The 26,665-nt window shown below is 49.6% G+C and overlaps 2 protein-coding genes across 2 annotated transcripts in view; both read right to left on the bottom strand.

Moving 5' to 3' along the window:
• Window positions 1-10,681, bottom strand: part of LOC103190613 (alpha-actinin-1) — a 70,149-nt gene extending 59,468 nt beyond the window's left edge. Inside the window, 1 exon segment of the mRNA XM_042345412.1 lies at window positions 10,529-10,681. Within this exon segment, the coding sequence (XP_042201346.1) occupies window positions 10,529-10,660 (132 nt within the window). The 5' untranslated portion in view covers window positions 10,661-10,681.
• Window positions 10,682-22,910: 12,229 nt separating this feature from the next.
• eif3k (eukaryotic translation initiation factor 3, subunit K) lies at window positions 22,911-26,665 on the bottom strand (the record flags this gene model as incomplete). Its single annotated transcript, XM_042345413.1, is given in 7 exon segments — window positions 22,911-23,029; window positions 23,254-23,379; window positions 23,785-23,862; window positions 24,226-24,292; window positions 24,738-24,812; window positions 25,620-25,740; window positions 26,621-26,665. Coding segments are annotated over 7 exon segments (544 nt in total), but the record flags the coding sequence as incomplete, so codon positions are not given.

Here is a 26,665-nt window from a genome sequence, read left to right as displayed (position 1 = left end):
TTGAGACAGGCGTTGAAGGAGGCAAGTTGGTATAATACAAAGATCCAAGATTTCCACACGACTTTCCATTTGCCATACTCCAATTATTGCAATGTAACTGTCTGAACCAACCAACTATTCCAAGATAATTTTACATTAAAGTTTCTTCGGCTTCAGGTCAAATCATTACAATGGAAGTATGTGGTTTCCATAGGATTTAAAATGCTACACATAATCAGATCTTCTCTATGGAGAGATCACACAGTTATAGGCCTTTCATGCACCACTTAACCAGAATTTCAAAACAAATGACCAATCATCTTACACACACTATCTTTGAAAACAGAATGTGCTGCACTGATTGTGTTAAGTGTGTGGCTTCCGGCTTTTCTCCCCTTGTCTAAATTTGCCAACGCTGCAGATAAGTTACTAATGGGGGGGGGGGGCAACAACACAAGCCTAAAAAGCAGAGTCCTAGACACAAACAAAGCCTATTATGGCAGAAGAATTTGAGGTATTTGGTGGTAAAATTCTCCTAATAGGCCCTCTGTGGCTCCTCATTGGCACCAATTCAAGGAAGTCCTGGATGTACAAGGGTGACGGACTGCATTGAAACAGCATTTCTTGGATTCCTGGCAAAAATACAGAATTTTGGTTCTTGTGCTGATTTTGCAGACACATTAAAGATCACCCATTGTAGTCTAATTTAGATAAAGCACTCATTTTAGTCTAATTTAGATAAAGCACTTAAGGCATAGGATTTCTCTCCCATCACTCAAGTCTCAAAGCAGGAAAGTAATATTAGGTCTGAAAGTTACAATTCATGTTCAAGTCACCAGGAGAAATACACAGAGCTTCAGTCAAGAAAAAAAATCACAAGGAAAGATGTTTCAACTTCTCTATAGATAAAATTAGGACCACAAACCTTTGATGTATCCAAGTACGAGAAAATCAATTTGATTTAGTCAGAGATGAGCAAATGCACAGGAAACAATAAATTATCTAAATAAATGCCCTGTAAAATAACAAACACACAAATAATTTGATAATCTCCAACCAGATTCAATTGAATAAAAACTAAACCTATACTTTTCTCAGTCAATTTTCATGCTCAGGATTCAATAAAATAAACACTATAAATCTAGCACCCAACAATATAAGAAACGGGAACCAAATTCTTCCGTTCAGAAGGCCCTTCTTTCGTTCTCTCTATACCGCACCCCCCCCTCACCCCGCTGACAGACCATCTCCCGAGTCTTCCTGCATTGTAGCCAGGACCAGTCTAAAAAAGCTAACGGCTCGGAGCGTGGGAAAGGAATGTTTTATTTAGACATGAGTTGAATGCCAGTGAAAAAAATCCAACAGCTCAAGCTCAATTCACATTTAATTTCAACAACAACATGTGAAACCTATCAAATAGATCAGTATCTTGCCACAATTCTTAAAAGACCACAAAACCCCATACCATGTGGTTAATATTCAATCCCAGTTTACAAAAACATTGCGTCCTTGCATTTGATATCTACAATTAGATGCCCCATTACAAAAGCACCCCACTCGCACTGTATACATTGTGAATTACGAGATACTTGTCATAACAGGTGTCACAATTGGTGTTAACTTTGGTGAAAAGGGGCAACAACGTTTTATAATCCCACAAACCAGAGAATCAAGGGAGAATTACATTTTTTTTTAAAAAGATTAATAAAATTTCATCATCTACAGCATAATAACAAAACACCGCACCACCACAGGACTAGAATTTAAACTAATGCTTTCAAGATTAAAGATTACTATTTTACTAATCGTAGAGCAGTTTGGAGGAGACAGTAATAAGATCCACTTTTATGAGCTGAAAACTGCAACTTTGCTTTATTGATTGGATCCACAGCTTATAACATACGCCTTTAAATTCACAAACCTGGCCGAGCCAACGTCAACTGGAGTTCTCAATTTGCGTGCACATTTCCCCCTCACTGATGAACAAGATTAACAATACATGGTTTCAACTTATTTCTATCAAAGATTTACTTCCAACTGGCCGGATTCCCAACAGTGCAATACGAAAGAAATATGCAGTGGGACTGCTGGCACAAGCAAAGGATATACACCAGGCCATATTCTAAAAGTATTCAAATCTTTTCCAGAATCCAGTCATATGTTTCTCAAGAGATTCTTTGGAGAACTACTGCTGTTTAAACCGCAACTTGTTTTGAGAATGTCAGCAATGCCACTCCCTCTACTCTTCATCTCCGAGTATAATCAAAAGGAACCTTTTCCTTGGTGCTCTTTTTCTTGCCCACCGCTAACTTTTATAGGGAACTCTTCCAACCCTTTCAGCTTCACTAAAGAGCTGCAGTGTGTGCAAACCTTGACCACTCTTCTAATACCAACTGACCGACGCACTGTGGAATTTCAGTTGTTTTCAGGATTGGCAGTTTCTCTCGATTCCTGCTCCAGGACAAAGCGTGCTTTGTGGCCACCGCTCTGCGCAAGTACAGAAAGTTTGCAACATATCACCATTATGATCAAGTTCACAGCACAAGTCAGTTCCTTTTTGGCCCCTTTACAAGGTCCCGCAGAAACACATTCTTGTTCACATCATGTTAGAAGAGAAGTGCGGGAAGTCGTATAAGGTTTGTTGAGAAACAAATTTAAAATGCATGTGCAGCGATGTTAGTTTCGACACACCAGGGCATCCGTTAGATGCACAACATTTGCTGATTATGGCTGGCGCTTTCAGCTACTCCACCCCAAAACTGTGGAGCACTCTCCCCTTCACTTCATCTTGTCCCCCCCCCCCCCAATCCCCATCTTCAGATCACACCTAAAGACCCTCCTCTTCGACCGTGCCTACAGTCACCTCCAGATGCCTTGGTCAACAAGCCTTCATCTCATGACCAATTGTGGAACTGTGATTCCCTTCAAAAAACAGTTACTACATTTGATGATAATCAATTGTGAAATGCTTCAAACCATGGACAAAAAGGTAAAGCTCCGGCATCGGTGTATTTTATGACTGTGTGTTTCTGGTAACACAGAAACACATTTCTACACTTAAGACAGTTAAACTGCAATAGACAAAAAGAAAAGCTCTCGTCTGTGCAAACACATCATCCACTTAGGACACTGCACGAGTCCAGGCGGAAACTCAATATCCACCAACACCTTCGAGCTTTTCAATTAAAACCAATCAGCAACATACCACACCCCGACTGCAGAGGAAAGGCTAAGAAAAACATTCAAAATTTTCAACAAAGTTAACAAAGTGGAGATTACACCGGGGAGGTCGAGAAAGGGAAGGAAGAAAAAAAAAGGCTACACAGTAAACATCGCCTCCCCCATTTCAGGACCTTGGAATTTTAAATTCCGCTTGGTTTGTGCTATTTCTGTATTTACAGCATGTCTAAGCCAAAATAAACCCTCAATACAAACTCCGATCACTACCACCCAAAGATGGTTGATCCAAGCTTTTGTTTATGAGATCCAAAAGGACCAGTACAAAGACAACACCCATTAATTTTGAAAGGAATTCAAATAGTTTGGGGTCACTGCAAGCCCGGATACGTTTTTGAACATTCCGCAACGGCTTGTATTTTCATGCAAGAGGAACCGGCCTCTTTTTCTTGATGGGAAAGAACATCTCGAGTCAAGTAAGAGGAAATATTTTAAGAGGAAGCAGGCATTCTAAAACAACTTCTGATTAAGTGTAGTAGTAAGTAGTTGATTTTATAGTTATGCAGAAGATTGCAGACAGTGCCCGATCCACCCAGTAATCTGCAGGACATTGCTGGAATTCCATACACATTCACACGAGGCACGCACACTAAACTTGGCTCAGAAACCATCCACTTACATACTCTGGAAACCTAAAGCATTTATTTTTATTGGAATAATAAGTTTTATTGAAAAAATTGTGGATGGTCCAAACAGTGCACCAAATCAAAACATATTTCACGTTATTCATACGTGCCCTAATGACAAAATCAAAGTGTATCAGATTAATGCCCATTAAGATCTAAGGCTGGGATGGGGAAAAAGGGGGAGGGAAGAAAGAGCGAGATAACTGCTATAGTAAATGACCACAAGAAATGCACCATAAACATACAATTTCAGTTTCCTCTAAATTAACTTCCAGCATTTCCTACTCTCTCTGTGACATGGCTGGCCATGGAATGTCGGAATCAAGCTGTGGGGTTGTGGTGGTCCAGTTCCCGAACCAGACGGGTCCGCAATGTTCCAGGGCACTCACTGCTGATGGCAGCACAGCCCGGCTCATCGGCAGGGCCTGGAAGGGCAGACCAGTCACTAGGGGCAGGGGCAGGGGAGACATCCCACGCAGCTCCTGTTGACTCCGCAAGGCAAAGCCCTACCAGGTAGGGTGGTCCTAGTTGGACAAGCGGGAAAGCAATGGTAGGTAATGCGGCTTTAGCAGCTCCTCCATCATAAATAATCGGCACGTGTAAGGTACACAATACACCCATTGCATCGCAAAGGCCATGCGAAAGACCAATAAGATTGTTGATGCATCAGATAGTAATGATGGGCACATCCATGAAAGTGTGCAGCTAAACCGAATTCAGATCCAATCAAATTCAAGCCAGATTTTGTTCTCAGTAGAACTGCTTTGACAATGTCTGAAGCATCCTTAAATAAAACAGCACACCACGTTTATTTTAATGAAGGGGGGGGGGGGGGGGGGGGGGGAGTTATTCAGGCTTGAACTCTTGTATCAAATAATTAGAAAACTTAAGGCCATGAATTTAAGGAAGATCAAGAACAGAATACTGAAAGACAAGAGTAACGAATCACATAACTTGAATGGGATTTGGTGACCACACCCAAACCAGGTTGTAGTCACCACTTTGAGCAAATTCTAAAACAATACCCGGCTTCCCAATGAAAAGGTCGCAGGGTCACACTGAGTCAATCTCAGCCTGAAACGCTGAGAATTGAACTCGACTGGACAGAATAATAATAATAATAATCCTTGCATTTGATATAGCGCCTTTATCACATCGTGGGGACGTCTCAAAGCGCTTCATAGAATATACTGTGAAGTGAATTGACTGGTGGAGGGAGGGAAGAGAAATATATAAAGTTTCTACTGCGGACAAGAGAAAAAGTACAATTGTGGAGCCTGTAGCTCAGTGGTTAGAGCAAGCGAGAGGCCTGGGTTTTATTTCCGGCAAGGCGAAATGTTGGGTAAGCTTCCTTACTCCACACGCCTCTGATTACCTAGCAGTAAGTAGGAACCCGGTTGTCAAGTCGATTGGCCAATCGCTTTTCCGGGGATAATAATCTCTAAAAAAAAAAAAATTTGGTCACTTGATCCGCAACTGTTTGTGGGAAGCTGCTGTGCGCAATTGGCTGCCACGTTTCGTCCACAAAACTGTACAGTCAATTCAATTTACAGTATATTCTGTGAAGCGCTTTGAGATGTTTAGAAGACGTGAAAAGCGCTATATCAAATGCAAGTATTATTATTATTAATAAACTGTCTAGTCTCCCATACAAAGTAAAGCCATTTAAGATAATAACCAAGGACGATCAGTACCCATAGAATAACCTCCGGCACGCACTTATGACATCCAAATAAAGTTGCACACTGCTGCTGTGAAGCAACATGCAGTTGTGTCGGTTCCAATAATAAATTGGTCATTTTCAATCCACGACTGTTTGTGGGACATTGCTGTGCGCAATTGGCTGCCGCGTTCGCCCACAAATATACAGTCAATTCACTTTACAGTGTGTTCTTTGGGACGTCCTCCCGACGTGAAAAGCGCTATATCAAATGCGAGGATTATTACTGTGGAATCTCATTGGTGAAAACAGGACAGACTCTAGCCTGTCATAAGCAATGGACTACATTTCAAATGACCCAGTGGAATTAACTATCTAATCGAATGGACCAAATAGCCTCTATCGTAAACGCTGTTTGAATTTAATACATTTACTTTGTTAGCTGCCCCTGTGTGTGTGTGTGTGCTCACACCACAGCTCAAAAACAGACCCTTTAGGGAACTATGCCAGGTAAAAGCAGGTGGAGATGCGAGTAATCAGTAAAGAATGAGGTGGGAATAAGACACGCAATCAAGTCATACGCCTGAGAATTCACCCTCAGGCTCCTGGAGGCTGATCGGGCTAACCAGATTCAAGCCGATGAAATTAAAAAAGGGTTACAACATCAGAATCCATGTAATGATGTCAAATGGATCGGAATGTGCAGATAAGATGAATAAATTCCAATGACAAATGCCATTCAGATACACAATCACCAATGCATCAGCTAATCTCGGAAGGACTGTCCTGCTTACGCTGCAAGTTTAGCCGCAGCGGGGCCAGGCCGTCACGAGCAACAAACTGGCAAACAAACACACAGCATCGAATATCAAGCGCTCGCCTCACAAGTGAGAGGAGTTCAATTCCCGGGCGGGGCAAAATGTTGGGCAAGTTTCCTTACTCCACACGCCCCCGTTTACCTAGCAGTAAGTGGTTGTTAGTCGATTGGGGTAATAATCCTTAAAAAAAACAATAATTTGGTCACTCAATCCGCAACGGTTTGTAGGACTCTGCAGTGCACATTTGGCTGTTGGGTTTCGCCCACAAAGTATACAGCAAATTCACTTTACACTGTATTCTGTGAAGTGATTATTGGTCTTTTGATCGGCAGCTCACTTCACCCGCAAAAATCCACGTGCCCACGCTCAAATTGTGCAGGAAAAAGTAATGATTCAGAGACAAGGATGCTAGATGTGCCTTGCATAATACAGGGAGATTAGAGAAATAAAAGTGGTGGGAATAATTTCCAGATTTGCTGCCAAAAAACGACACATGCAAAAGTCAGCAGCGAAATTTACTTCACCTCCATTTCAGAGTTAACTTCTGCCATTATCTCCAGCTCATCTCGGGAAGGACCACACTTTGGGGCTGAAACACTCTTTTCCCCCTCCCATCGTCAGACATATTTATATGTATACCATTAAGATACCTGAGCTGTCGGTCTCATACCTGGCCTGAAAGACATTACATTCCAGGCAATGTTCAGATGTTGTGACCGCTTTAGACCCTCATGATGAAGCCAAAGATAATAATAATTACTGTCTTAATATTCAAAAGATTATAAATTTTCTCCCAGCAGTCCCACAGGGGCAAACAGGAGAAACATTATTCTTCTAGTTTGTCAATTATTCACTAAAGTTAGGGTAGAACCAGACAAAAAATTAACTTGAACCAAAATGTCACAAATGCACCAGGATTTTCATCAGCTCCCTGTGCAACACTAAAAACAACAAAATTATATTTGTGTAGTGCCTTTCATGTCAGGAGGACATCCCAAGGTGCTGACCACAATGGTTTTGAGCACTGAAAACCACGTTGCCTCAAATAAAATGTGTAATATTTCCAGAGTATTTCACCACCTTCCGAACTGACAACACACAGGCAATATTCAGCGCAGAAACAGCCACATGAACTGGTATATATGCCCAAACCACTAACAAACAGCACAGGACTCTGCAGCTTAATATACAGAGGTTTTCTTCTGATTGTACCAGTATCCACATTAAGAGACTCAAGACGGGATTGTGTTGGAGAGGTGATCGCTACAATCAACAACAACAACATTACATTCGTATAGCGCCTTTCACGGCAGGAGGACGTCCCAAGGCATTAATATAACTAGTAGCAGACAGATACTAGTGTGATACATTAAGGTCTCGCACAGGAAATGTTTTTGTGGGGTTCTTCCAAATTGACAACACTGTGCAAATAAGGAAATTGAGTTTGCCAGTTGTTTGCTAACCAGCAGTTTCTAAATCAACTGATCTTGCAGAATTAACACTCAAGTCCCAAAGCCTAGGAGAGCCTCTCAAAAACAATATACATCCAAATGCTGTGCACTAAATCCATGTCCCATTCCTTATCAAGGAAAATGATAATCCTGGCATGCCCATGAAACATCAAACTGCTGTGCGTGTTTCACCCACAAAATATACAGTCAATTCACTTTACAGTATATTCCATGAAGCGCTTTTGAACGCCTCAACCACACAAAAAGGTGCTATATCAAATGCAAGAATTATTAATACTATTATTAAAGCTGCATCAAGGCTGGAATCATTTCCATTGCTTCATAAGGCAAGCAAAGCCAGGTCAATTCTGATTTCATCCTGCACCTAAACAAAGCGGGTTTTGCAAATCATGATCACCGAGATCAGGAAACCCCTCTGAAGGCTGCCTGTTTTTAACAGAGCATCTCCAATACGCAATGCTGTTTCCAGCAGAGAATCCCGCAGAAGTGAACCCACTAGGTTCAATCCCAGTTATGTTGAGAGTGAACTCAGCAAGGGCAGCATTTGGGAAATAAATTGGATTTGAGAAGGGAATTCCTCTTGACGTGAAAGGTGCTAGTACAAATGTCATTTGCTACTGTTGAATTAAGAGCCTACTCCCACTTTCTCTCAGCCATCACATCCCAAAATTCTGGAACACTCGTCCTCGATCCCTCCGCCTTACCCCTTTCTTGCCCATACGCAGGTCGTGCTCGCTGACCTTCCTCTCTGACCGTGCCTTCGGTCAAGATTTCACTAAAATTATACAAAACTGTCAAGTTAACTTTAACAACTACTGATTACCTTTTTTTTAAAAAAACGTCCTGAGTAGAGCAGTCACACTAATCTTAATTCAGAGTACAACAGTGCTGATAACTTCATAAAATTTGAAAACCATAGATTAGAAGTTATAATTTTAATCCTCGGTCCTCACCTATTTAGCTAGAGCAACATTAAGGGGGGGGGGGGGAAGAAAGAAGAGAATATTAAGGTTCCCAATCCAAATCACTAACCAGTGATGGCAGTTAGATGTACGCTCACAAATATGTCATGCAACAGTATGATCAGATCGGGGAACTGACACTCCCTTTCTAGGCTCACACAGAAAAATGGACAATTGGGCGAGGCAGGAGTGCCACTGAATGAGAAGTCACTTAATCGGAAGAAAAAAAATTTTTTTTTTTAATAAAAAACGTACAATCACGGGTGCACAATTTAAAATATCGCAAATCCAGCCCGTCGGCGCGGCACATAAGTGATTTCCTTCCCTCTAAACACAATTGTCTTCCAATTGATGAATCCCTTAATATACAATCATAAATAATTTATGGCCTAAAAAAGTGCAGCTGTCAAAAATCTGTTTGTGCTTTGGAATACATTAAAGTCAAAAGGCATAAGAACTGGAAATTATCCAAAAGTCCACAGCTCACTGCTGCTAAACTGAGTGACCTTCTACTGTCACAGACCTGGGTTACAAATTCTGTCAGTTAATGATTCAGCAGCTCAACTAAATAGTCAACTGCAAAGAAACCAATTGCAAAATCTTTCTACAGAAAGAGCACTATACAGGATAAAGGTATTACTACCTTAAGCCTCCACTTCAATGAACACCACATTCCTACAGTTCATAGATTTCAAGACTATAAAGGAATTCATTGCACACACACACACACCTACAACCCGACGAAGATTAATATTTTATAATCTAATTTTAAAAGATGCTAACAGCTCCCAAAAGCCTGACTCATCCAACATGGCTCTACCTCTCTCTAAGTCTCTCCATTCACATGAATGGATTACTTCCAAGCCTGTCCCCACACGACCATAACTACTTTCATTCCAAGGCGGGGGCTATATTTACTCTGCTCTTAACTTTGAAGCTGATGAGCTGCTGTGTGGGGTTCACCCTCTCCACACACACACTTTCTCCTATAGTTCTTGACGAAAAGGCTTTCACACCGAAGTTAACGTCAGATTTAGGAATCTGCCAAAATTCATTCGGGGCTCTTAAATGTTCTTAATTGTGAGTAAATCCAGAGCCGCGTCCTTAACCTAAATCTCAGCGCCTTGGGGGCATCCTCCTGACGTGAAAGGCGCTGCACAAATGCAATCTTCTTGTGGTTGTAAATCTCAAGACAGTGAATGTGAAGCCAAGTGAAATCTCTCCAGCAACCCCACCGCTCTTCATCCCCCCTCCCTCCAGCCTACCTCGCCCTTTCTCCCCCAACCCATTCCTCTCGCCCCAGTCTATTCCTTGCCATCTCGTCCTCCCCCCCACCCAACCTATTCCCCCTAACCTCGTCCCCTCTCTTCTCTCCCAAACCCAATTCCCCCTCAACATTTTTGTCCCAACCTATTCCCTTTCACTCAACACATCCCCCTCTCTCCCAGACCCATTGCCCTTCCCCCTAACCTATCCCCACCCCCCAACCCAGTCCATCCCCCCCCCTCTTTATTCCCCCTTCAACCTCTTCCCCTTTTCCATCCTCCAGCCGAACCTATTCCCCCCTTTCCCGCAGCCTCTACCCCTTTACCCTCAGACGATACCCTTTCCCTCGCAACCTGTTTCCCTCCCCCCCACTTTCCCCACTCACTCCGTGCCCCCACTCTTGCCCCCCTTTCCCCCCCCTCTCCTCGCCCCCTTCGCCCCCGTACCCTTGGCCAGCCCAGCCCCCCCAGCACCCCCTCTCTCCCCCACCCCCCCCCAGCCCAGTTACCTTGCGCTGCTGCCGCTCCCAGGCGGGGTCCAGTAACAGGTCGCGGTCCCAGTCGTCCTCGGGGTGCATGTACTCGCCGTGGTTGGCCTGAGGCACCGACTGCGGCGCGTTGGCCGCGTGATAGTCCACCATCTCCGGGGGGGGGGGGGGAGAGGGAGGAGGAACGGTGTGTGTGTGTGTGTGAAGGGAGGGGAGAGCCGCTTCCAAGGTGAGTGAGGCCGAGGAGGAGGAGGAGGAGGTGAGGTGAGGAGAGTCCCGGGGCCGGGCCGGGCTGAGCGCTCCCTCCCCGCTCGGGGTGGGCCGGTGTCGGTTCTTCGTGCTCGCTCGCTCGCTCGCTCCCTGTCTTGTCTGTCTGTCTGTCTGTCTCCCTCACGGTGCCGCCGCCTCACACGCTACCTCACGACGCGCGGCCTCTTTCGTCCTCTACTCCCGCCTCCGTTCCGCTCACTCACTCGCTCGCTCGCTCACTCTCAACTCGCCCCGCGCGCTGTGTCTCCCACCGACTGGACGGGGGACTGTGACCTGACTGACTGACTGACTGCCTCTCGCTTTGGCGCCCACCGCTCGTGCCTCTCCACTTCCGCCGTCTCGCGCCTTCGGCTCCCGATTCGAAAAAAAACGGCTGCGGCTCGCGCTGGGAGGCGGGGCCTAGCGAGAGGGAGCGCGCGCGCGCGCGCGAGAGAGGGCGGGAGGGATGGGGCACGTGATCACCTCCCTTTCCGGCTCCTGGTTGGCTCCTGCCGCAAGCACGTGACCCGCCCCGGGTCCCGCCTCCCCGGCGCCCTCGGTCAGCTGCCGGCGCTTCCGCACCCACGTGGTGCGGGTCGCCTCGCGGGGCACGCCGGGAGCTGCAGTTTCCACGCCGGAGGATGAGACGAGGTGGCGGGCATGCTGGGAAATGTAGTTCAATGAAGGGAGTGGGGGGTGGTTGATGGGGAGGGGGGAAAGATGATGGGGGAAAAGAGAGGGGGAACATAGAAGGGAAAGGGAAAAGATGGGGGGAACATAGGGGGGGAAGAGGGGGAGGGGGACTTAGGGAGGGGAAAGATGGGGGAACATAGAGGGGAAACGGAAAAGATGGGGGAACATAGGGGGGAACTTAGGGGGGGAAGAGGGGGAGAGGGACATAGGGAGGGGAAAGATGGGGGGAAATCACCTCCGCTCGACTGGCACTGGCCTCCTGTTCGTCCCTCGCAACCTCCGCCCCACCGTCGGAGGTCGTGCTTTCAGCCACTACGCCCCAAAACTCTTGTCACACTGTCCCTCAACCCCTCCGCCTTGTCCCCCCCCCCCCCACCACCTCCGCTTTTTCAAGTCGCGCCCGAAAACTTTCCTCTCCGACCGGGTTTAGCACCACTCCCCCACCGGCTCAGAATCAGTGCTCCGGCACTGTTAAGCGCCTGAGACGCTGCCCAGCATGAAGTGCAAGTTGTTGTTGAGGTTGGACATCATCCAGTTGTTGCAGAATAAGCAATTGCCTTGTGTTTCGCCCACAAAACACAGTCACTACACTTCACAGTATATTCAGTGAAGCGCTTTGAGACGCCTCGAAGAGGTGATAAGGCTCTGTGTCAAACGCAAGGATTGTTATTGTTGGTAGTATTTCACACTCTCAAGAGACACATCCTTCTTTTCTAATTCCAGAGAGTATTAGGTGGAGGTCGGCGAGAGCCGAGGTTTGGAGACCCTCTGGTTGGGGTAACCGCTGGAGCCTGACCAGCTAAAACCCCATCTTGCTGTCCGGCAAGCTTTCCCGCTGCTTGTCCTGCTCGGACCAACCTCCCTGTTGGTTAGTTAGTTGGGGCTTTGGCTGTGGGGTTAACAGGGCTGAGGGGAAGGATTCCCTGCTCCCAGTGACTGGTCGGCCCTTCCAGGTCCTGCCGATGAGCCGGGCCGGGCTGCCACCAGCAGTGAGTGCCCTGGAATACTGCGGCCCCTCCTGGCTCAGGAATCGGGACTAGAGACCGTCACAGAGCGGTGGTGGTGGAGGGGAGGGGGGAATCGCTCCCCACATTCCTCGGAGCCAGTTCAGCTTCGAGGAATGCAGATTACAGATCACCAGCGCGCGTTAAAGTGCAGGTAGTGGTGACCTTTTCTGCGAGTTGACCAACCTCATCAATAATCTCCCCAACCCATCCCCACGCACAAAACTGAAGCAATGTGGCACTCCCATTTCCTACAGCCGTCTCCTCGGTGAGGCTGTACAGTTCGTGCTGTATTGTTACCAGTGTCTGTAACGTACCCAACAGGAACTGATTAGGAACTATTGTTAGGAACCATTAAATAGGCAGAAAAACACAAATGGACACATCATTTTTTTATTTTGGGCTGATGTCGGTGCTGGGATAAAATCTGATGACCCCCGAGCTTTCCGTTTTCGTGCCGTTCTTATAATAATAATAATCCTTAGGTTTGATCCGGCGCCTTATCACGTACGTCTTCGAGACGCCTCAAAGCGCTTCTCAGAATATGGATTGGAGTGAATTTTTTTTGTGAGTGGGGGCGAAACTCAGCCGCCAATTGCGGACAGCGCTGTCTCTCAAACAGCCGTGGATTGAGTGACCAAATTATAATTGTTTTCTTGGGAAGGGATTACCACCTCCGGAAAGCGATCTGTCCATCAACTAACAGTTCTCAGCTGTGTGGGACTGTTGCTCGGTCGGTAGCGCTCACGTCAATTGAGTCAGAAGGTTGTGGGTTCGAGCCCAGTGGGCGAGGGTGTTCACACAGAGGACTTCACCTGGGATAAGGTCTCGGAGCGCTGATCAATGGCGCGGTTTGATGCCGAGCCCGGGAGAAACGGGAGTTGACAGTTAAAGAAGAAAGTCTTCAAGGCAGAAAGAGAGGTGGCGAGATGGAATGGTGAAGGGAGAGAAGTTAATAATAATAATAATTCCCAGCGGGAGAAACTCGGACTCCCAGCAGATCAAAACATTGGGCAAGTTTCCTTACTCCACACACACACACACCTCTGTTTGCTGAGCAGTGAGTAGGAACCCAGTTGTTTAGTTGATTGGCATATCACTTTTCTGCCATTACATTATATTATATTATAAAGTAGATTGACTGTGTACTTGTGGGCAAAATCCTTGCATTTGGAGGACCTCCCAAAGTGCTTCACAAGATCCACGTGAAGTGGAGTGACTGTGAACTTGCAGGCGAACGATATTTTCGCAACCTCAAGCACTTCCCCTCCCAGCGGTTTTTCAAAAGCTTGTCGTGTCCTGTTGTGAACCACAGAACTGGGATTGGTTGCTGCGGGGGGTTAAGGTGTGCGTACGTACAGGTAAAGGAATGCTATAATGACACGTACACACTAGTTTCCCAAGAACACAGCCATTCCCAGAACACCGTGAACACACAAGACCACAAGACCAGAGGAGCCAAGAGTGTTGCGTTGTGACGTTCCTCTGGGTGGTTGGGAACCTGTGATTCTTCCATCGACCTTGTTCTCACCGAACTCCAACCAACGGCTCACGTACAACAGGAAGTCTCTGCCCCGTCAACCTTGAATTCCGAGAACTCCGATACCTTCATTCGTTGCATTTGCATTGGTACAGGGCATCGCTGACCTGCAGCAATAACAATCCTCGCGTTTGACTGAGGGCCGGCCTTATCACGTGGTTGAGACGTCTCAAAACGCTTTGCAGCATATGTTGTGAGGTGTGGTGACTGTGTAGTTTGTGGGCGAAACGCAGTAGCCAATTGCGCCCGGCGACATCCCCACAAACAGCCGTGGATTGAGTGACCATTTTTTTTTAATGATTATTACCCCCGGAAAGTGATCCCCCAATTGACTAACAACTGGGTTCCGAATGACTGCTGGTAAACAGGCGTGTGGGTGTGTGTGTGGGTGTGTGTGTGGGTGTGTGTGTGTGGGTGGGTGTGTGTGTGGGGGGGGTAAGGAAACTTGCCTTGTGGTTTCGCCCTAACCTGACCCGCCCGGGAATCGAACCCAGGTCCTCTGGCTTACGAGGGGAGGGGTCTAACCCCTGAGCTACAGGGACTCCACTGTGTATCCAGAACTAGAATCACAGAAATTGAGAAATAATCAGTCCATTGATTGCTTTCAGTCTGTGTTGAGATTTTTCTGCACGTGAGTCAGAATCCTCCTTTCCTGCTCACTGTCCACACCCTTTAATATTCCTCCTCCAAGAATCTACACTGTCTAACTTCCTTCTAACATAATTAGTGGACACCAGCCTCAATTTTTTGGGGGCTCAACCGGGTGTCTGACACCCACGGAAACCCGTCACCGTGACCGTCCGGGTGTCTGACACCCACGGAAACCCGTCACCGTGACCGGTCGGGTGTCTGACACACGCGGAAACCCGTCACCGTGACCGTCCGGGTGTCTGACACACACGGAAACCCGTCACTGTGGCTTAAGAGTCTCCAAACCCGACTGAGAATTCCCCACATCCCCCCACACCCGGGAACCCAGAGAGAGAGTGTCAAACCAGGATTCATACCAAGGGCGTTCAATGTGACTCCATTTGTAGAGCCCGGTAGCTCAGGGGTTAGACCCCTCGCCTCGCAAGCGAGAGGACCCGGGTTCGATTCCCGGGCGGGGCAGGTCAGGGCGAAACCTTAGGCAAGTTTCCTTACTCCATACACACTCGCTTCTGTTTAGCAGCAGTCAGTAGGATCCCGGTTGTTCGTCGATTGGCGGATCGCTTTTCCGGGGGTAATAATCCCTTCAAAATAATAAATAGTAATAAAAAAAAATAATTTGGTCACTCAATCCACGGCTGTTTGAGGGAAAACCGCTGTGCGCAATTGGCTGCCGTGTTTCGACCACAAAATATACAGTAAATTCACTTTACAGTGTATCCTGTGAAGCGCTTTGAGACGTCTCAATGATATCAAATGCAAAGATCGTTATTATTAATAATTAACTCCTGAATTGTTCCACACAATCTTACATTTGAAAACGATGACTTCAGGGGAAAACTGCAAGGAATTTGGAGTCTGGTATCTTGTTTTGACTTCCTTGATTTATTTTACCTGCATGAATTTCCTTCTCGTTGCTCAGACACACATCCCGCACAGCGAGATCCTTTTACCAGCTGCTGGGCCTTGACGTCATTTCCCACGCAAAGTCTCTCGACTCTTCAAGGTTGTCTGCAGAAGCCGTTCGAATCTGCCACAGGTGATGGGGCCGGTGTTTTACTGCGTTACTTGGCAAACAGCCCTGAACTGGGGAGTGAGTCCTACCTGTGAGATTGTAATAATAATAATATAATAACATTTGCCTTTGATCCGACGCCTTATCGCGTCTTCGAGATGTCTCAAAGCGCTTCACAGGACACACTGTACAGCTTATCGTGGCCGACGCGATCCAGTCCCTTTAGAATCTTTGGTCAACTCAACCCACGACGGTTTGTGGGCACGTCGCCGGGCGCAATTGGCTGCCGCGTTTCTCCCCAAAACACACAGTCACTACACTTTACAGCAGATCCCGCGAAGCGCTTTGAGACGTCTCAACGACGTGATCAGGCGCCGGGTCACACGCCGGGATTATTAATTGTTCCTTTTCTGTAGCTGGCGATTGAGAAACCCTTTCGCCGGGGCCTGACCCATTCTCCCACACACCAGGAATCCTCAGGAAAACGTGGGAAAACCAAAGAGAAAACAGGAAATGCCTTTTTAACATTTATTTCGAGAGGTTGGTTGCTGATTCCTCTGAAAATATATATATATATATATATATATATACCACGTAGGTCAGTCAGGCTTACAGTTACCGCAAAACACAACGCGCGGCAGACGCTGGAAATCTGAAACAAAAACAGAAGTGGCCGGGAACGCTCACTCAGCGGTCGGGCAGCATCCACGGAGAGCGGAAAGTGGGTCCATGTTTCGGGTGCACGACCCTTCGGCAGAACTGGGGCAGGTCGGGAGGGAGGGAGGGAGAGGCTTTTAAGGGCGAACAGAGAGGGTGGGGGGAAGGGGGGGGGGAAGGCACGGAAGACAAAGGGGAAAATGGGGGAGAAGGACAGGGGATGGTGGGTTAGAAGGGCGTTAATGATACAAAAAACGAGGGGGAAAATTGCAGCGAGGAGTCAGGAAACTTGCCTAAGGTTTGAAACGCTTCGAGACATCTCAACGAGGTGATAAGATATAATTATTATATTATTATATTATTATAATAATTTGGTAAATAGGGTACATTTATCTCCTGGGGAGACAGAGAGAGGGTCCAGTCCATCCCAAGGGTTATTTCCACGTGTAGCTAATATATTTATGTATATGTATATATATCAATATATTATATATAATCAGAAATCTCAGTGAGGTTTGGAATTCGTGCAGACAGCGCTGGGTGTCCACATGTGCCAGGCACCCGGGCGAACCAAAAATAGATTGAAACTTTTTACACGAAACTGAAGGAAATTTTGCCCAAACAATGTCAAATGTGCTGAGCGCGGCCTCCAAACATCCCAGGCATGTTCTGAGGAATCTGTAAGTGTAAACAAGACTTCCTGTCAGTCGCAAACAAACCCTGGGACGCAGCCCCCGCCATTTCTGACAGTTTCCAGATAGCTTCGCGAGCCTCCCTTCTGGGGGCTCGGTGAGCAACATGGCGGCCCTCTGTAGCCCTGAGCCACGCAACGACCGGCAACCGCACACTCGCAGGATCTTACAGCACAGGAGGAGGCCATTCGACTCATCGGAAGAGCCACTAACCAGTCCCCACTCCCCCCCACTCTTACCCCAACTAGTCCCCACTCCCCCACTCTTACCCCCAACTAGTCCCCACTCCCCCACTCTTACCCCAACTAGTCCCCACTCCCCCCCTTACCCCAACTAGTCCCCACTCCCTCCCTCTTACCCCAACTAGTCCCCACTCCCCCCACTCTTACCCCCAACTAGTCCCCACTCCCCCCACTCTTACCCCAACTAGTCCCCACTCCCCCCCTCTTACCCCAACTAGTCCCCACTCCCCCCCTCTTACCCCAACTAGTCCCCACTCCCCCACTCTTACCCCACAGCTCTGCACATTGTTCCTTTTCAATTCAGTTCTCTTTTCAAAGCCATTATGGGATTTGCTCCCATCAGCCTTTCAGGCTGTGGGTTCCAGACATTAACAACTCTCCGGGTAAAACAATGTCTCCTCGTCTCCCCTCTGGTGTTTTTGCCGTTTATCTTAAATCTGTGTCTTGGCCAACAATCCCCCAACGCAGTGCGGGAGGCGAGGCGGGGGATTGGGGGGCAGAGAGTTCCAGAGTTTCGGGGCGCTGTGGTTGATGGTGGAGCGGAGGGGACGAGGGACAAGCAGGAGGCCGGAGCCAGCCGAGCGGAGGCAGAGGGTAGTGGAGTCGGGGAGGTGGGGAGGTGTCAGGACCTGAAGAGATTTGAAGACGTCAACTTGTATGTTGTCCAGTTGTCGCTCCAGTCATACTGGGGTGTGGCGCTGTATCACTGAGACATTCCATCGTTCTGAAGAGATGTTAAACAGAGTTCACAAACTCCCTTCTCTTTACCAATAGTGCTTTGCGCTCCTCAACAGCCACAGCCTTGATCTGACATCTCATCGCACGTAAAGAGTAGTGGGAATGTCTCTCTCTCTCTCTCCCCCACAAAAGGCTGTGGATTACGGCTCAATCCATTCACGTTGTCCAGACTGAGAGGTGTTTATCAGGTCGGGGGGATCGAGGGATATGGGGGCAAAGGCAGGCAATTGGAGTTGAGGTACAGGTCTAACAGAATGGCAGAACAGGCTCGAGGGGCTGAATGGCCTCCTCCTGACAATACAGCACTCCCACAACACTGTACGTATTGGAATGTCAGACTGGACGGCGGCTTAAACAGTCGTGATGTGGGTCTTGAACCCACAACCTTCTGACTCAGGAGGCAAGAGTGCTACTGAGTAAAACTAGACCGGGACAGAATCTCTCCTCCAATACTGTCCTGTATTGATTACCCTACAGAGTCCTGTACTATATTGGTTAGAGCCTCGCAAGTGAGAGGACTCAGGTTCGATTCCCGGGGCAGGTCAGGGCGAAACCTTAGGCAAGTTTCCTTCTATCCCCCCCCCCCCCCCCACACACACACCGCTGGTTACCAGCGCTTCCACAAACACAACAATCGTCATCATTATTATTATTATTATTAATCTGAGTCACATCCCTCAGGGACTGAGATGACAATAAAGATATTGAAGCCTCCTTTGTGGTAAGTGAGATTCCAGCGAGAACGCGGAGCTCGGCAGAGCCCCACGGTGACCACGCCAGTGTTTGTGCGCGTTTACAGCGGTTGTCAAGGTAGTTTTTTGCACATGGGGTGATGTGCCGTCAGCAATCTCTCAGCCCTAACTCATCCCAAACAATGGGTTCCACTCCACACCATCGATAGTATAACGATATCCCGGCGCCTGACCACCTCCGCGAGACGTCTCAAAGCGCTCCACAGGATTATACTGTAAAGTGTAGTGACTGTGTATTTTTGTGGACGAGATGCGGGTGGGACAATAGCTTAAGTGAGTTTCCTTTGCCCCCCCCCCCCCCCCACACACAAACTCACCTGTTCAGCTCACAATAAGTAGGCGCTATATCAAATGCGCTATATCAAAGGTGAGGATTATTATCAAGAATCTCCAGACCCGACTGAGAATTCCCCACATCCCCCCCACATTCCACACCCGGAAACCCCAGAGAGAGATTGTTGGGATGGGATGCGCTCTCTCTCTCCCTGGAGGGACGCCCTCTGCTTACCTAATTCCGGAGAGTATTAGGCGCAGGTTGGCGAGAGCCAAGGCTTGGGGGGGGTATGGGGGGTGAGCCCAGAGTGTGCGTTGGGGTAACTGCTGGAGTCTAACCAACTAATCCAGGGAACGAAAGCCAAGTCTTCTCGCTCGCGAGACAAGATGGCCAAACACTACCCCTACAGGGTTAATCCTGAAAGGGCTGTGGATCTGTGCTGTTGTGTTGAGCCACACAGACAGAGAGGGGGAAACTGGTGACAGAGACACTAAAATGTGAAATGAATTATCCTGTAGATATGATTAAATACTCTTCTGCAATAGTAAATAAGTCACCGATGGCCTTTGGTTCAAAAGTACACAGTCCGGACCAGGTGTGGCTGAATTTGCATTCCCGTCTCCCCCCACCTCCCCCGCCTCCCCCCACCCAATCCCCCCGCCTCCCCCCACCCAATCCCCCCGCCTCCCCCCACCCAATCCCTCCGCCACCCCCACCCAATCCCTCCGCCTCCCCCCACCCAATCCCCCCGTCTCCCCCCACCCAATCCCCCCGCCTCCCCCACCCAATCCCCCCGCCTCCCCCCACCCAATCCCTCCGCCTCCCCCACCCAATCCCTCCGCCTCCCCCACCCAATCCCCACGCCACCCCCACCCAATCCCTCCGCCTCCCCCACCCAATCCCCCCGTCTCCCCCACCCAATCCCCCGCCTCCCCCCACCCATCCCCCCCCCCCCCCCCCCCCGCCTCATCCCCACACTCCTTCCCCATCTTCAGTCCTGCCTCTTCGACCAGTGCCTATAGCCCCCCCCCCCCCCCCGTCACTGTCAGGCGCTCTGGGGCGCTACCCAGTCTGAGGGGCGCTGTGCAAATGCAAGTAGTAGTTGTTGATGATGACGAGGAACGAGAGCTTTCAACATTCCCTCTGTCCTGACCTCACTATCCTTTTACACTGTGAAGTTATTTCCTGTACAGAAGTATTTATTGAGTGGGTGTAACGCAGACACACACACATATATATATATATACATATGATAAGCAGATGGGAGCAATATTCCAGCGGTAATATTCCGCTCAGCTCAGACGTGAGCACACGGTGTCTCACCGCCTTTGATCCCGAGCTGAGTGTGAGCTCCATCTAGCTTCCCCAGCCAGGCTGTGTTTCGCCCACAAAATACACAGTCACTACACTTCACAGTACATTAAACCTGTCCCACTCTGTGTGGAGTCCCGTAACTCAGGGGTTAGAGCCCCCCTCGCCTCGCAAGCGAGAGGATCTGGGTTCAATTCCCGGATAGGGCGAAACCTTAGGAAGTTTCCTTACTCCCCACACACACATACGCACACACACACACACGGACACACACACACGGACACACACACGCACACGCACACACCTCTGTTTACCCAGCAGTAAGCAGTATGTAAATACAAGTTGATTTCATGTCACAGCTGTTTGCTGGATGTCGCTGTGCGCAAACTCACTGCCACGTTGCCCTGAACATCCCACAGTCACTGCACTCTATATCGTAATTATGATTCAATAGAATAGTAATTATACAAATGATTCTATTATAAAAATTCCAATAATAATTAGGATATTAATCCTCATCACCTCGTTGAGATGTCCCAAAGCACTTCACACTGTATTTTGTGGGCGTAATTTATTCCTTCCTCTGCCTGTTTGGTCGAGCTCCCGGGTTCCTGTTCACATCTCCTATTTGCTGCTGATTCACAGTCGCTCGATAATAACCCTTAAATTTGATTATAGCGTCTTATCACATCGTTGAGACGTCTCAAAAGCGTTTCACAGGATGTGCTATGAAGTGTAGTGACCGTGTGTTCTCGTGGGTGGAACGCGGCAGCTGATCGCGCCCGGCGACGTCCCCACAAACAGCCGTGGATTGAAGCGACCAAATTATTATTATTTTTGAAGGAATTATTATCCCCGGAAAAGTGATCCCCCCAATCGACTAACAACCGGGTCCCTACGTGCTGCTGGTTAAACAGAGGCGCGCGCGCGTGTGTCCGTGTGTGCGTGGGGAGTAAGGAAACTTGCCTAAGGTTTCGCCCCGACCTGACCCGCCTGAGGATCGAACCCGGGTCCTCCGGCTTTGTGAGACGAGGGGGGTCTAACCCCTCCCTGCGCTACAGGGAGAGACCCGTATCGGGTCTTCGAGACGTCTCAAAGGGCTTCACAGAATGTCCTGTAAGGTGGAGTGACTGTGTCTTGCGGGCGAAGTGTGTTCCCTTCCCCTCCCTCCTGACCGTTTGACGCGTCTCTCAAGTTTCCGTCTCCCATTTGCCGATGATTCCCGGTGGCTCAGTGTGTGTTGGTTCAGGCGCTGCTGTTATCGGCTCGAGCTCCTTCAGCACTTTCTGCTTCCTGCACTATTTGGCTTCTCGCTCACACGGATGACTTTATAATTACTCCCCGTCCAGTCAGCATCCATTGTAAATCCGTCCATCACCATCCTTCCCTCTCCCTCCCTCCCTCCCTATGTCCCTCGCTAACTCTCTTTCTCCCTCTCCCCCCCCTCTCTCTCTCTCTCTCTCTCTCCCCCCTCACTGCCCACACATTTCAGTCCGTCAGGAAATCAATGCACCACCTCCCAACAAACCAAACCCACCCCTCCTCGCTTCCTGTCTCACTCCTCGGCCACTGAGCCTCCTGCAGGTCAACGCTGTCCAACAACAACAACAACCCTCGCCTTCGATCCAGCACCTTATCGTGTGGTGGAGACGCCTCGACAGGACCCCCCCCCACTGCCTGTCCAGCTTGGACCACCCTATCCCCACCCCCGCCGAGGGCTTTGGCTCGCAGGGTTAACAGGGTTAACAGGAGTCGAGTGGGAGGATTCTTTGGCCCCAGTTACCGGTGCCGCGTTTCGCCCACAAAACACACAGACACAGACGCCTTTGAGGCGTCTTGAAGACGTGACAAGGCCCGGGGTCAACAACCCCTATGGTTGTCTCGGTGAGGCCGGTCAATGTTGGTCTCCTGCTGCCCCTTAGTGGCTCAAGGTGACATTGCTCCCCACTGGAACTCAGCATCTCAACCAAAGGACAGGACAACCCCCCCACCCCCACAGACAGACACACGCACCCCCCCCACACACACACACGCACCCCCCCCACACACACACACGCACCCCCCCAATCCCACTCTGTGGAATCCCACCCTAACCCGAACCCCACCATTGTCGGTCAGTCCTTCAGCCTCTCTCTGGCCCCACCTTCTGGAACTCCAACCCACAGTCCCCCCCGACTCACCCCATCGTCGCCTCCCTCAAGACCCTCCTCTTCGAACAACTACGCTCTCAGTCACCCTCCTATCCCCCACCCTCCCCTCCACCCCCTCCTGAACCCAACCTTCAGCTCGGCTCAAACCCCCCGACTGTCCAGCGCCTGAGGACTTCCTCCCGACGTGAAAGGCTCTGGGTAAATGTCACGTGTTGTTGTTAAGTCACTACACTTTACAGTGTGTCCTGTGAAGCGCTTTGAGACGTCGCGAAGACGTGATCAGGCGCTGTGTCCAACGCGAGGATTATTATTATTATTGTTGTTGTTGTTATTAACAGGCGACGGTGCTCAATGGTCTCTCGCTCACCTTTCGGGCCTCACTGTAGGGAGGATCCGTGAATTGTGCGGCCAACAAAATCTCATCCAGCAACCGACAGATAACCTGAACCATTTTATTGGGAAGCAAAACTTTGCAGGCGGAACATCTGAGTCTCTGATAAAAAGCGAAGGGAGGGGCTGGGCTGCTCACTGAGAAGACGCCATAATACTAGCAACACCTGTGAGAGACGAGAGAGAGAGAGAGAGAAGGGTCCGTTAGTCTGTTACGATAATAATCCCTGCGTTGGACCCGGCGCCTCATCACGTCTTCGAGACGTCTCAAAGCGCTTCACGGGACAGGTTGTGAAGTGTAGTGACTGTGTATTGGTGGGAGAAACACGGCAGCCAACACAGCGCCTTATCCCGTCTACCAGACGTCTCCTGTGGAACGGGTGACACTTACTCTCGAAGTCGATCTTCTCCACAATGTTCTTAGGTTTGATACTCTCCTCCTGGTTGCAGATGAAGATCCTGTTCGGCTCCTCCTCGGACCATCCGTACTTACTCATCCACACGTTCAGCTGTGAGTCTGTTAGGGCGCGACGGGAAGTTATTATTATTATTATTATTTTCACACAGCGAGTTGTTGGGATCTGGAATGCGTTGCCTGAAAGGCCGGTGGGAACCGATTCAATAGCAACTTTTGAGAGTAGAAGATAATTATTTGGGGAGGACAAGTTTGCAGAGCTATGGGGAGAGTGCGGGGGAGTGGGGTTGATCAGGGCTATGGGGAGAGAGCAGGGGAGTGGGGTTGATCAGGGCTATGGGGAGAGTGCGGGGAAGTGGGGTTGATCAGGGCTATGGGGAGAGTGCGGGGGAGTGGGGTTGATCAGGGCTATGGGGAGAGAGAGAGAGAGATATAGAGACACACACACGCACACACTTACATACTCTCCCCCCCCCACCCCAGCAATCAGTAGAGACTCTTTATTACCTGATAAATCTCCCAGCATTTCCGCTAATAACCACTTCTCAATCGACTGGTACGTGATCCCAACTACGTGACAGATAACTGGACGAGAGAGAGAGGGGGAGAGAGGGGGGGAGGGAGAGATAGAGAGAGGGAGTTCAACACAAGAGAATAAGATTCCTCAGAACGCAACGATGACGACATCTTGCATTTACACAGCGCGCCTTCACTCGCGCAGGATAGCGTCCCAGAGCGCTCGACAGTGCCAGAGCCTCAGGAGAGAGAGCGAGAGGGTGGGGGCGAGATGGAAGGATCGACGGAGAGAGTGTGACAGAGTTTCGGAGCGCGGTGGATGAAAGTGCGGCCTCCGATGGTGTGTGTGTGCGCGTGTGTGTGGGGTGGGGGGAGAGAGGGGGGGGGATAAGGGGCAAAGAATATTAATGGTGTTGGACATTCTGTACGTACATTTCCGGACTGAATCTTCGAAGCCCGCGATCCCGTCGATCAGCTCAGCGTTATCCTCCAGATTTCGCTGAGGAGAAAATCAGACGGGAATTAAACAGGAATTGGGAAACGCAAGACACGCGGCCAAGGGTAGAGGGGAGTAGCTCAGGGGTTAGACCCCTCGCCTCGCAAACCACAGGACCTGGGTCAGGTCAGAGAAACCTTAGGCCAAACCCCCCCCACCCACACACACACGCGCCTGTGTTCCCGGCAGTCGGTAGGAACTCGCTTGTCAGTCGATTGGGGGATCACTTTTTGGGGGTAATAATCCCTCAAAAAAAAAACTCAACCCAACCCACGGCTGTTTGTGGGGACGTCGCTGGGCGGCGCAATTGTCTGCCACGTTTCGCCCACAAAACACACGGTCACTACACTTTACAGCGTGTCCTGTGAAGCGCTTTGAGGCGTCTCGAAGACGTGATCAGGCGCCGGGTCAAATGCGAGGATTAATATTATTATTGTTATCAACTTACCCAGAACTCCTGGAAGTGGCAGGTCTCGAGCAGGTCCCCCAGCGTCAGGATCTGTTGTATTGGTCGTTCCTCCTGCTGTGGTCATTCAGTTAAAGCAACGACTGAGGGCACTGAAGGCTTCACCCTCAAAGATAGTTTCTCCCCCATTCGTGAAAAACACCACCACCTGACATTTACACGGTGTCTCTCATGTCGGGAGGACGTCCCAAGGCGCTGGACGGTGAGGGGCTTGAGACCCGAGCTGGGGGTTGGGATCAGGAGAGGGTGGAGGGCAGGTGGGGAGTAGGAGGGTGACTGAAGGTACGGTTGGTCGAAGAGGAGGTTCTTGAAGGAGGTGAGGGAGGGAGGGGGTGAGGGGAATGGAGATCCAAAGGGTCGGGGGCAGAGAGGCTGAAGGTCTGGTCGTCTTCAAATCCCTTCCCACCCACCCTGGCACCTCCCGACCTCTCTCCTGCTCACTCCCCAACCCACTACCCGCTGCCTCCACTCAACTGGCTCCGGCCTCCTGCTTGTCCCTCGTGCCCTCCGCTCCACCATCGGTGGCCGTGCCTTCAGCCACTACCCCCCCCCCAAAAACTCTCTCCCTCAATCCCCCCCCCCACCCGCCTCGCCCCCGCACTCCTTCCCCATCTTCAGGTTGTGCCTAAACACCTTCCTCTTTGACCATGTCTGACGGGGGGGGTAATAATCCCCTCAAAAATAAAATTAATAATAATTCGGTCACTTCAACCCACGGCTGTTTGTGGGGACGTCGCTGGGCGCGATCGGCTGCCGCGTTTGGCCCCCAAAACACACAGTCACTACACTTTACAGTATATCCCGTGAAGCGCCAGGATTGTTATTATTTGTTACTGGAAACCCGCTGTCTCTTGGGAAGGATACGTGGGTCTGCTCGATCATACATTTACACAACGTGAAGTCTGTGTGCGGGAGGTTGGTCAAGGCTTTCAGTAGGATCTGAGCCGTCACTGAGGTCTGGAAGAAGGCGGGATTGAACTGATACCTGCGAGGAATAGCATAGGAATACCCGTGGTCAGTGCAGGGCCAACAGAGACCATTAAACTGAAAGAGCTGCCAGAGTCGCGCTGGAAAAGAGAAGACCGAGAGGCGACACGATTGCTGTCTGTGAGATTCTGAAGAGGCAAAACAACACATATCATGACCCGGATAGTGAAACCAGAGGACACGCGGCCTGTGATGCGACCGAAGGGGGTGAATTCAGAACAAATCTACGCAAACACTGTTACAGTGAGCGAACAGTCAACCTGTGGAGCCTTCAAACGCAGAGTAGATAGTTAGGGGATGTCCCAAGTTTGCTGGACACAGACACACTCTCTCTCTCTCTCTCCCTCTCGTACACTCGTTCTCTCTCTCTCTCTCTCACTTTCACCCGAGCTGGGGGGGTGGGATCAGAAGGGTGTGGGCGGGTGGGTGACTGAAGGCGTGCTTGGTCGAAGAGGAGGGTCTTGAGACGGGTCTTGAAGGCGGTGAGGGAGGGGGTCGAGGTGAAGGGACTGCGGGGTGGAGTTCCAGAGGGTGGGGGGCAGAGTGGCCGATAGTGGGGCGAGCGAGGCAGGGGACGTGAAGCAGGCCGGAGCCCGCTGAGCGGAGGGAGCGAGAGGGAGAGAGAGAGAGTGGGAGAGAGAGGGAGAGAGAGTGTGTGTGAGAGAGAGAGTGTGTGTGAGAGAATGAGAGGGAAGAGAGAGAGTGTGAGACAGGGAGAGAGAGAGAGAGTGGGAGAGAGAGAGAGAGTGTGTGTGAGAGAGTGAGAGGGAGAGAGAGAGAGTGTGAGAGAGAGGAGAGAGAGAGAGAGAGTGTGTGAGGGTGGCGGGGGGGGGGTCAGGAGGTCGGTGGGGGGTGACCAGATGAGAGTTGCTGCTCACAGCTTCAGGACAGCGAGGTTGGCCTCCAGGTCGTACGCGTTCTCT

The sequence above is a fragment of the Callorhinchus milii genome, unplaced genomic scaffold (genome assembly GCF_018977255.1).
Source record: "Callorhinchus milii isolate IMCB2004 unplaced genomic scaffold, IMCB_Cmil_1.0 Scaffold45, whole genome shotgun sequence".
NCBI classification, from domain to species: domain Eukaryota; kingdom Metazoa; phylum Chordata; class Chondrichthyes; order Chimaeriformes; family Callorhinchidae; genus Callorhinchus; species Callorhinchus milii.
This window is presented reverse-complemented; position numbering and strand designations above follow the sequence as displayed.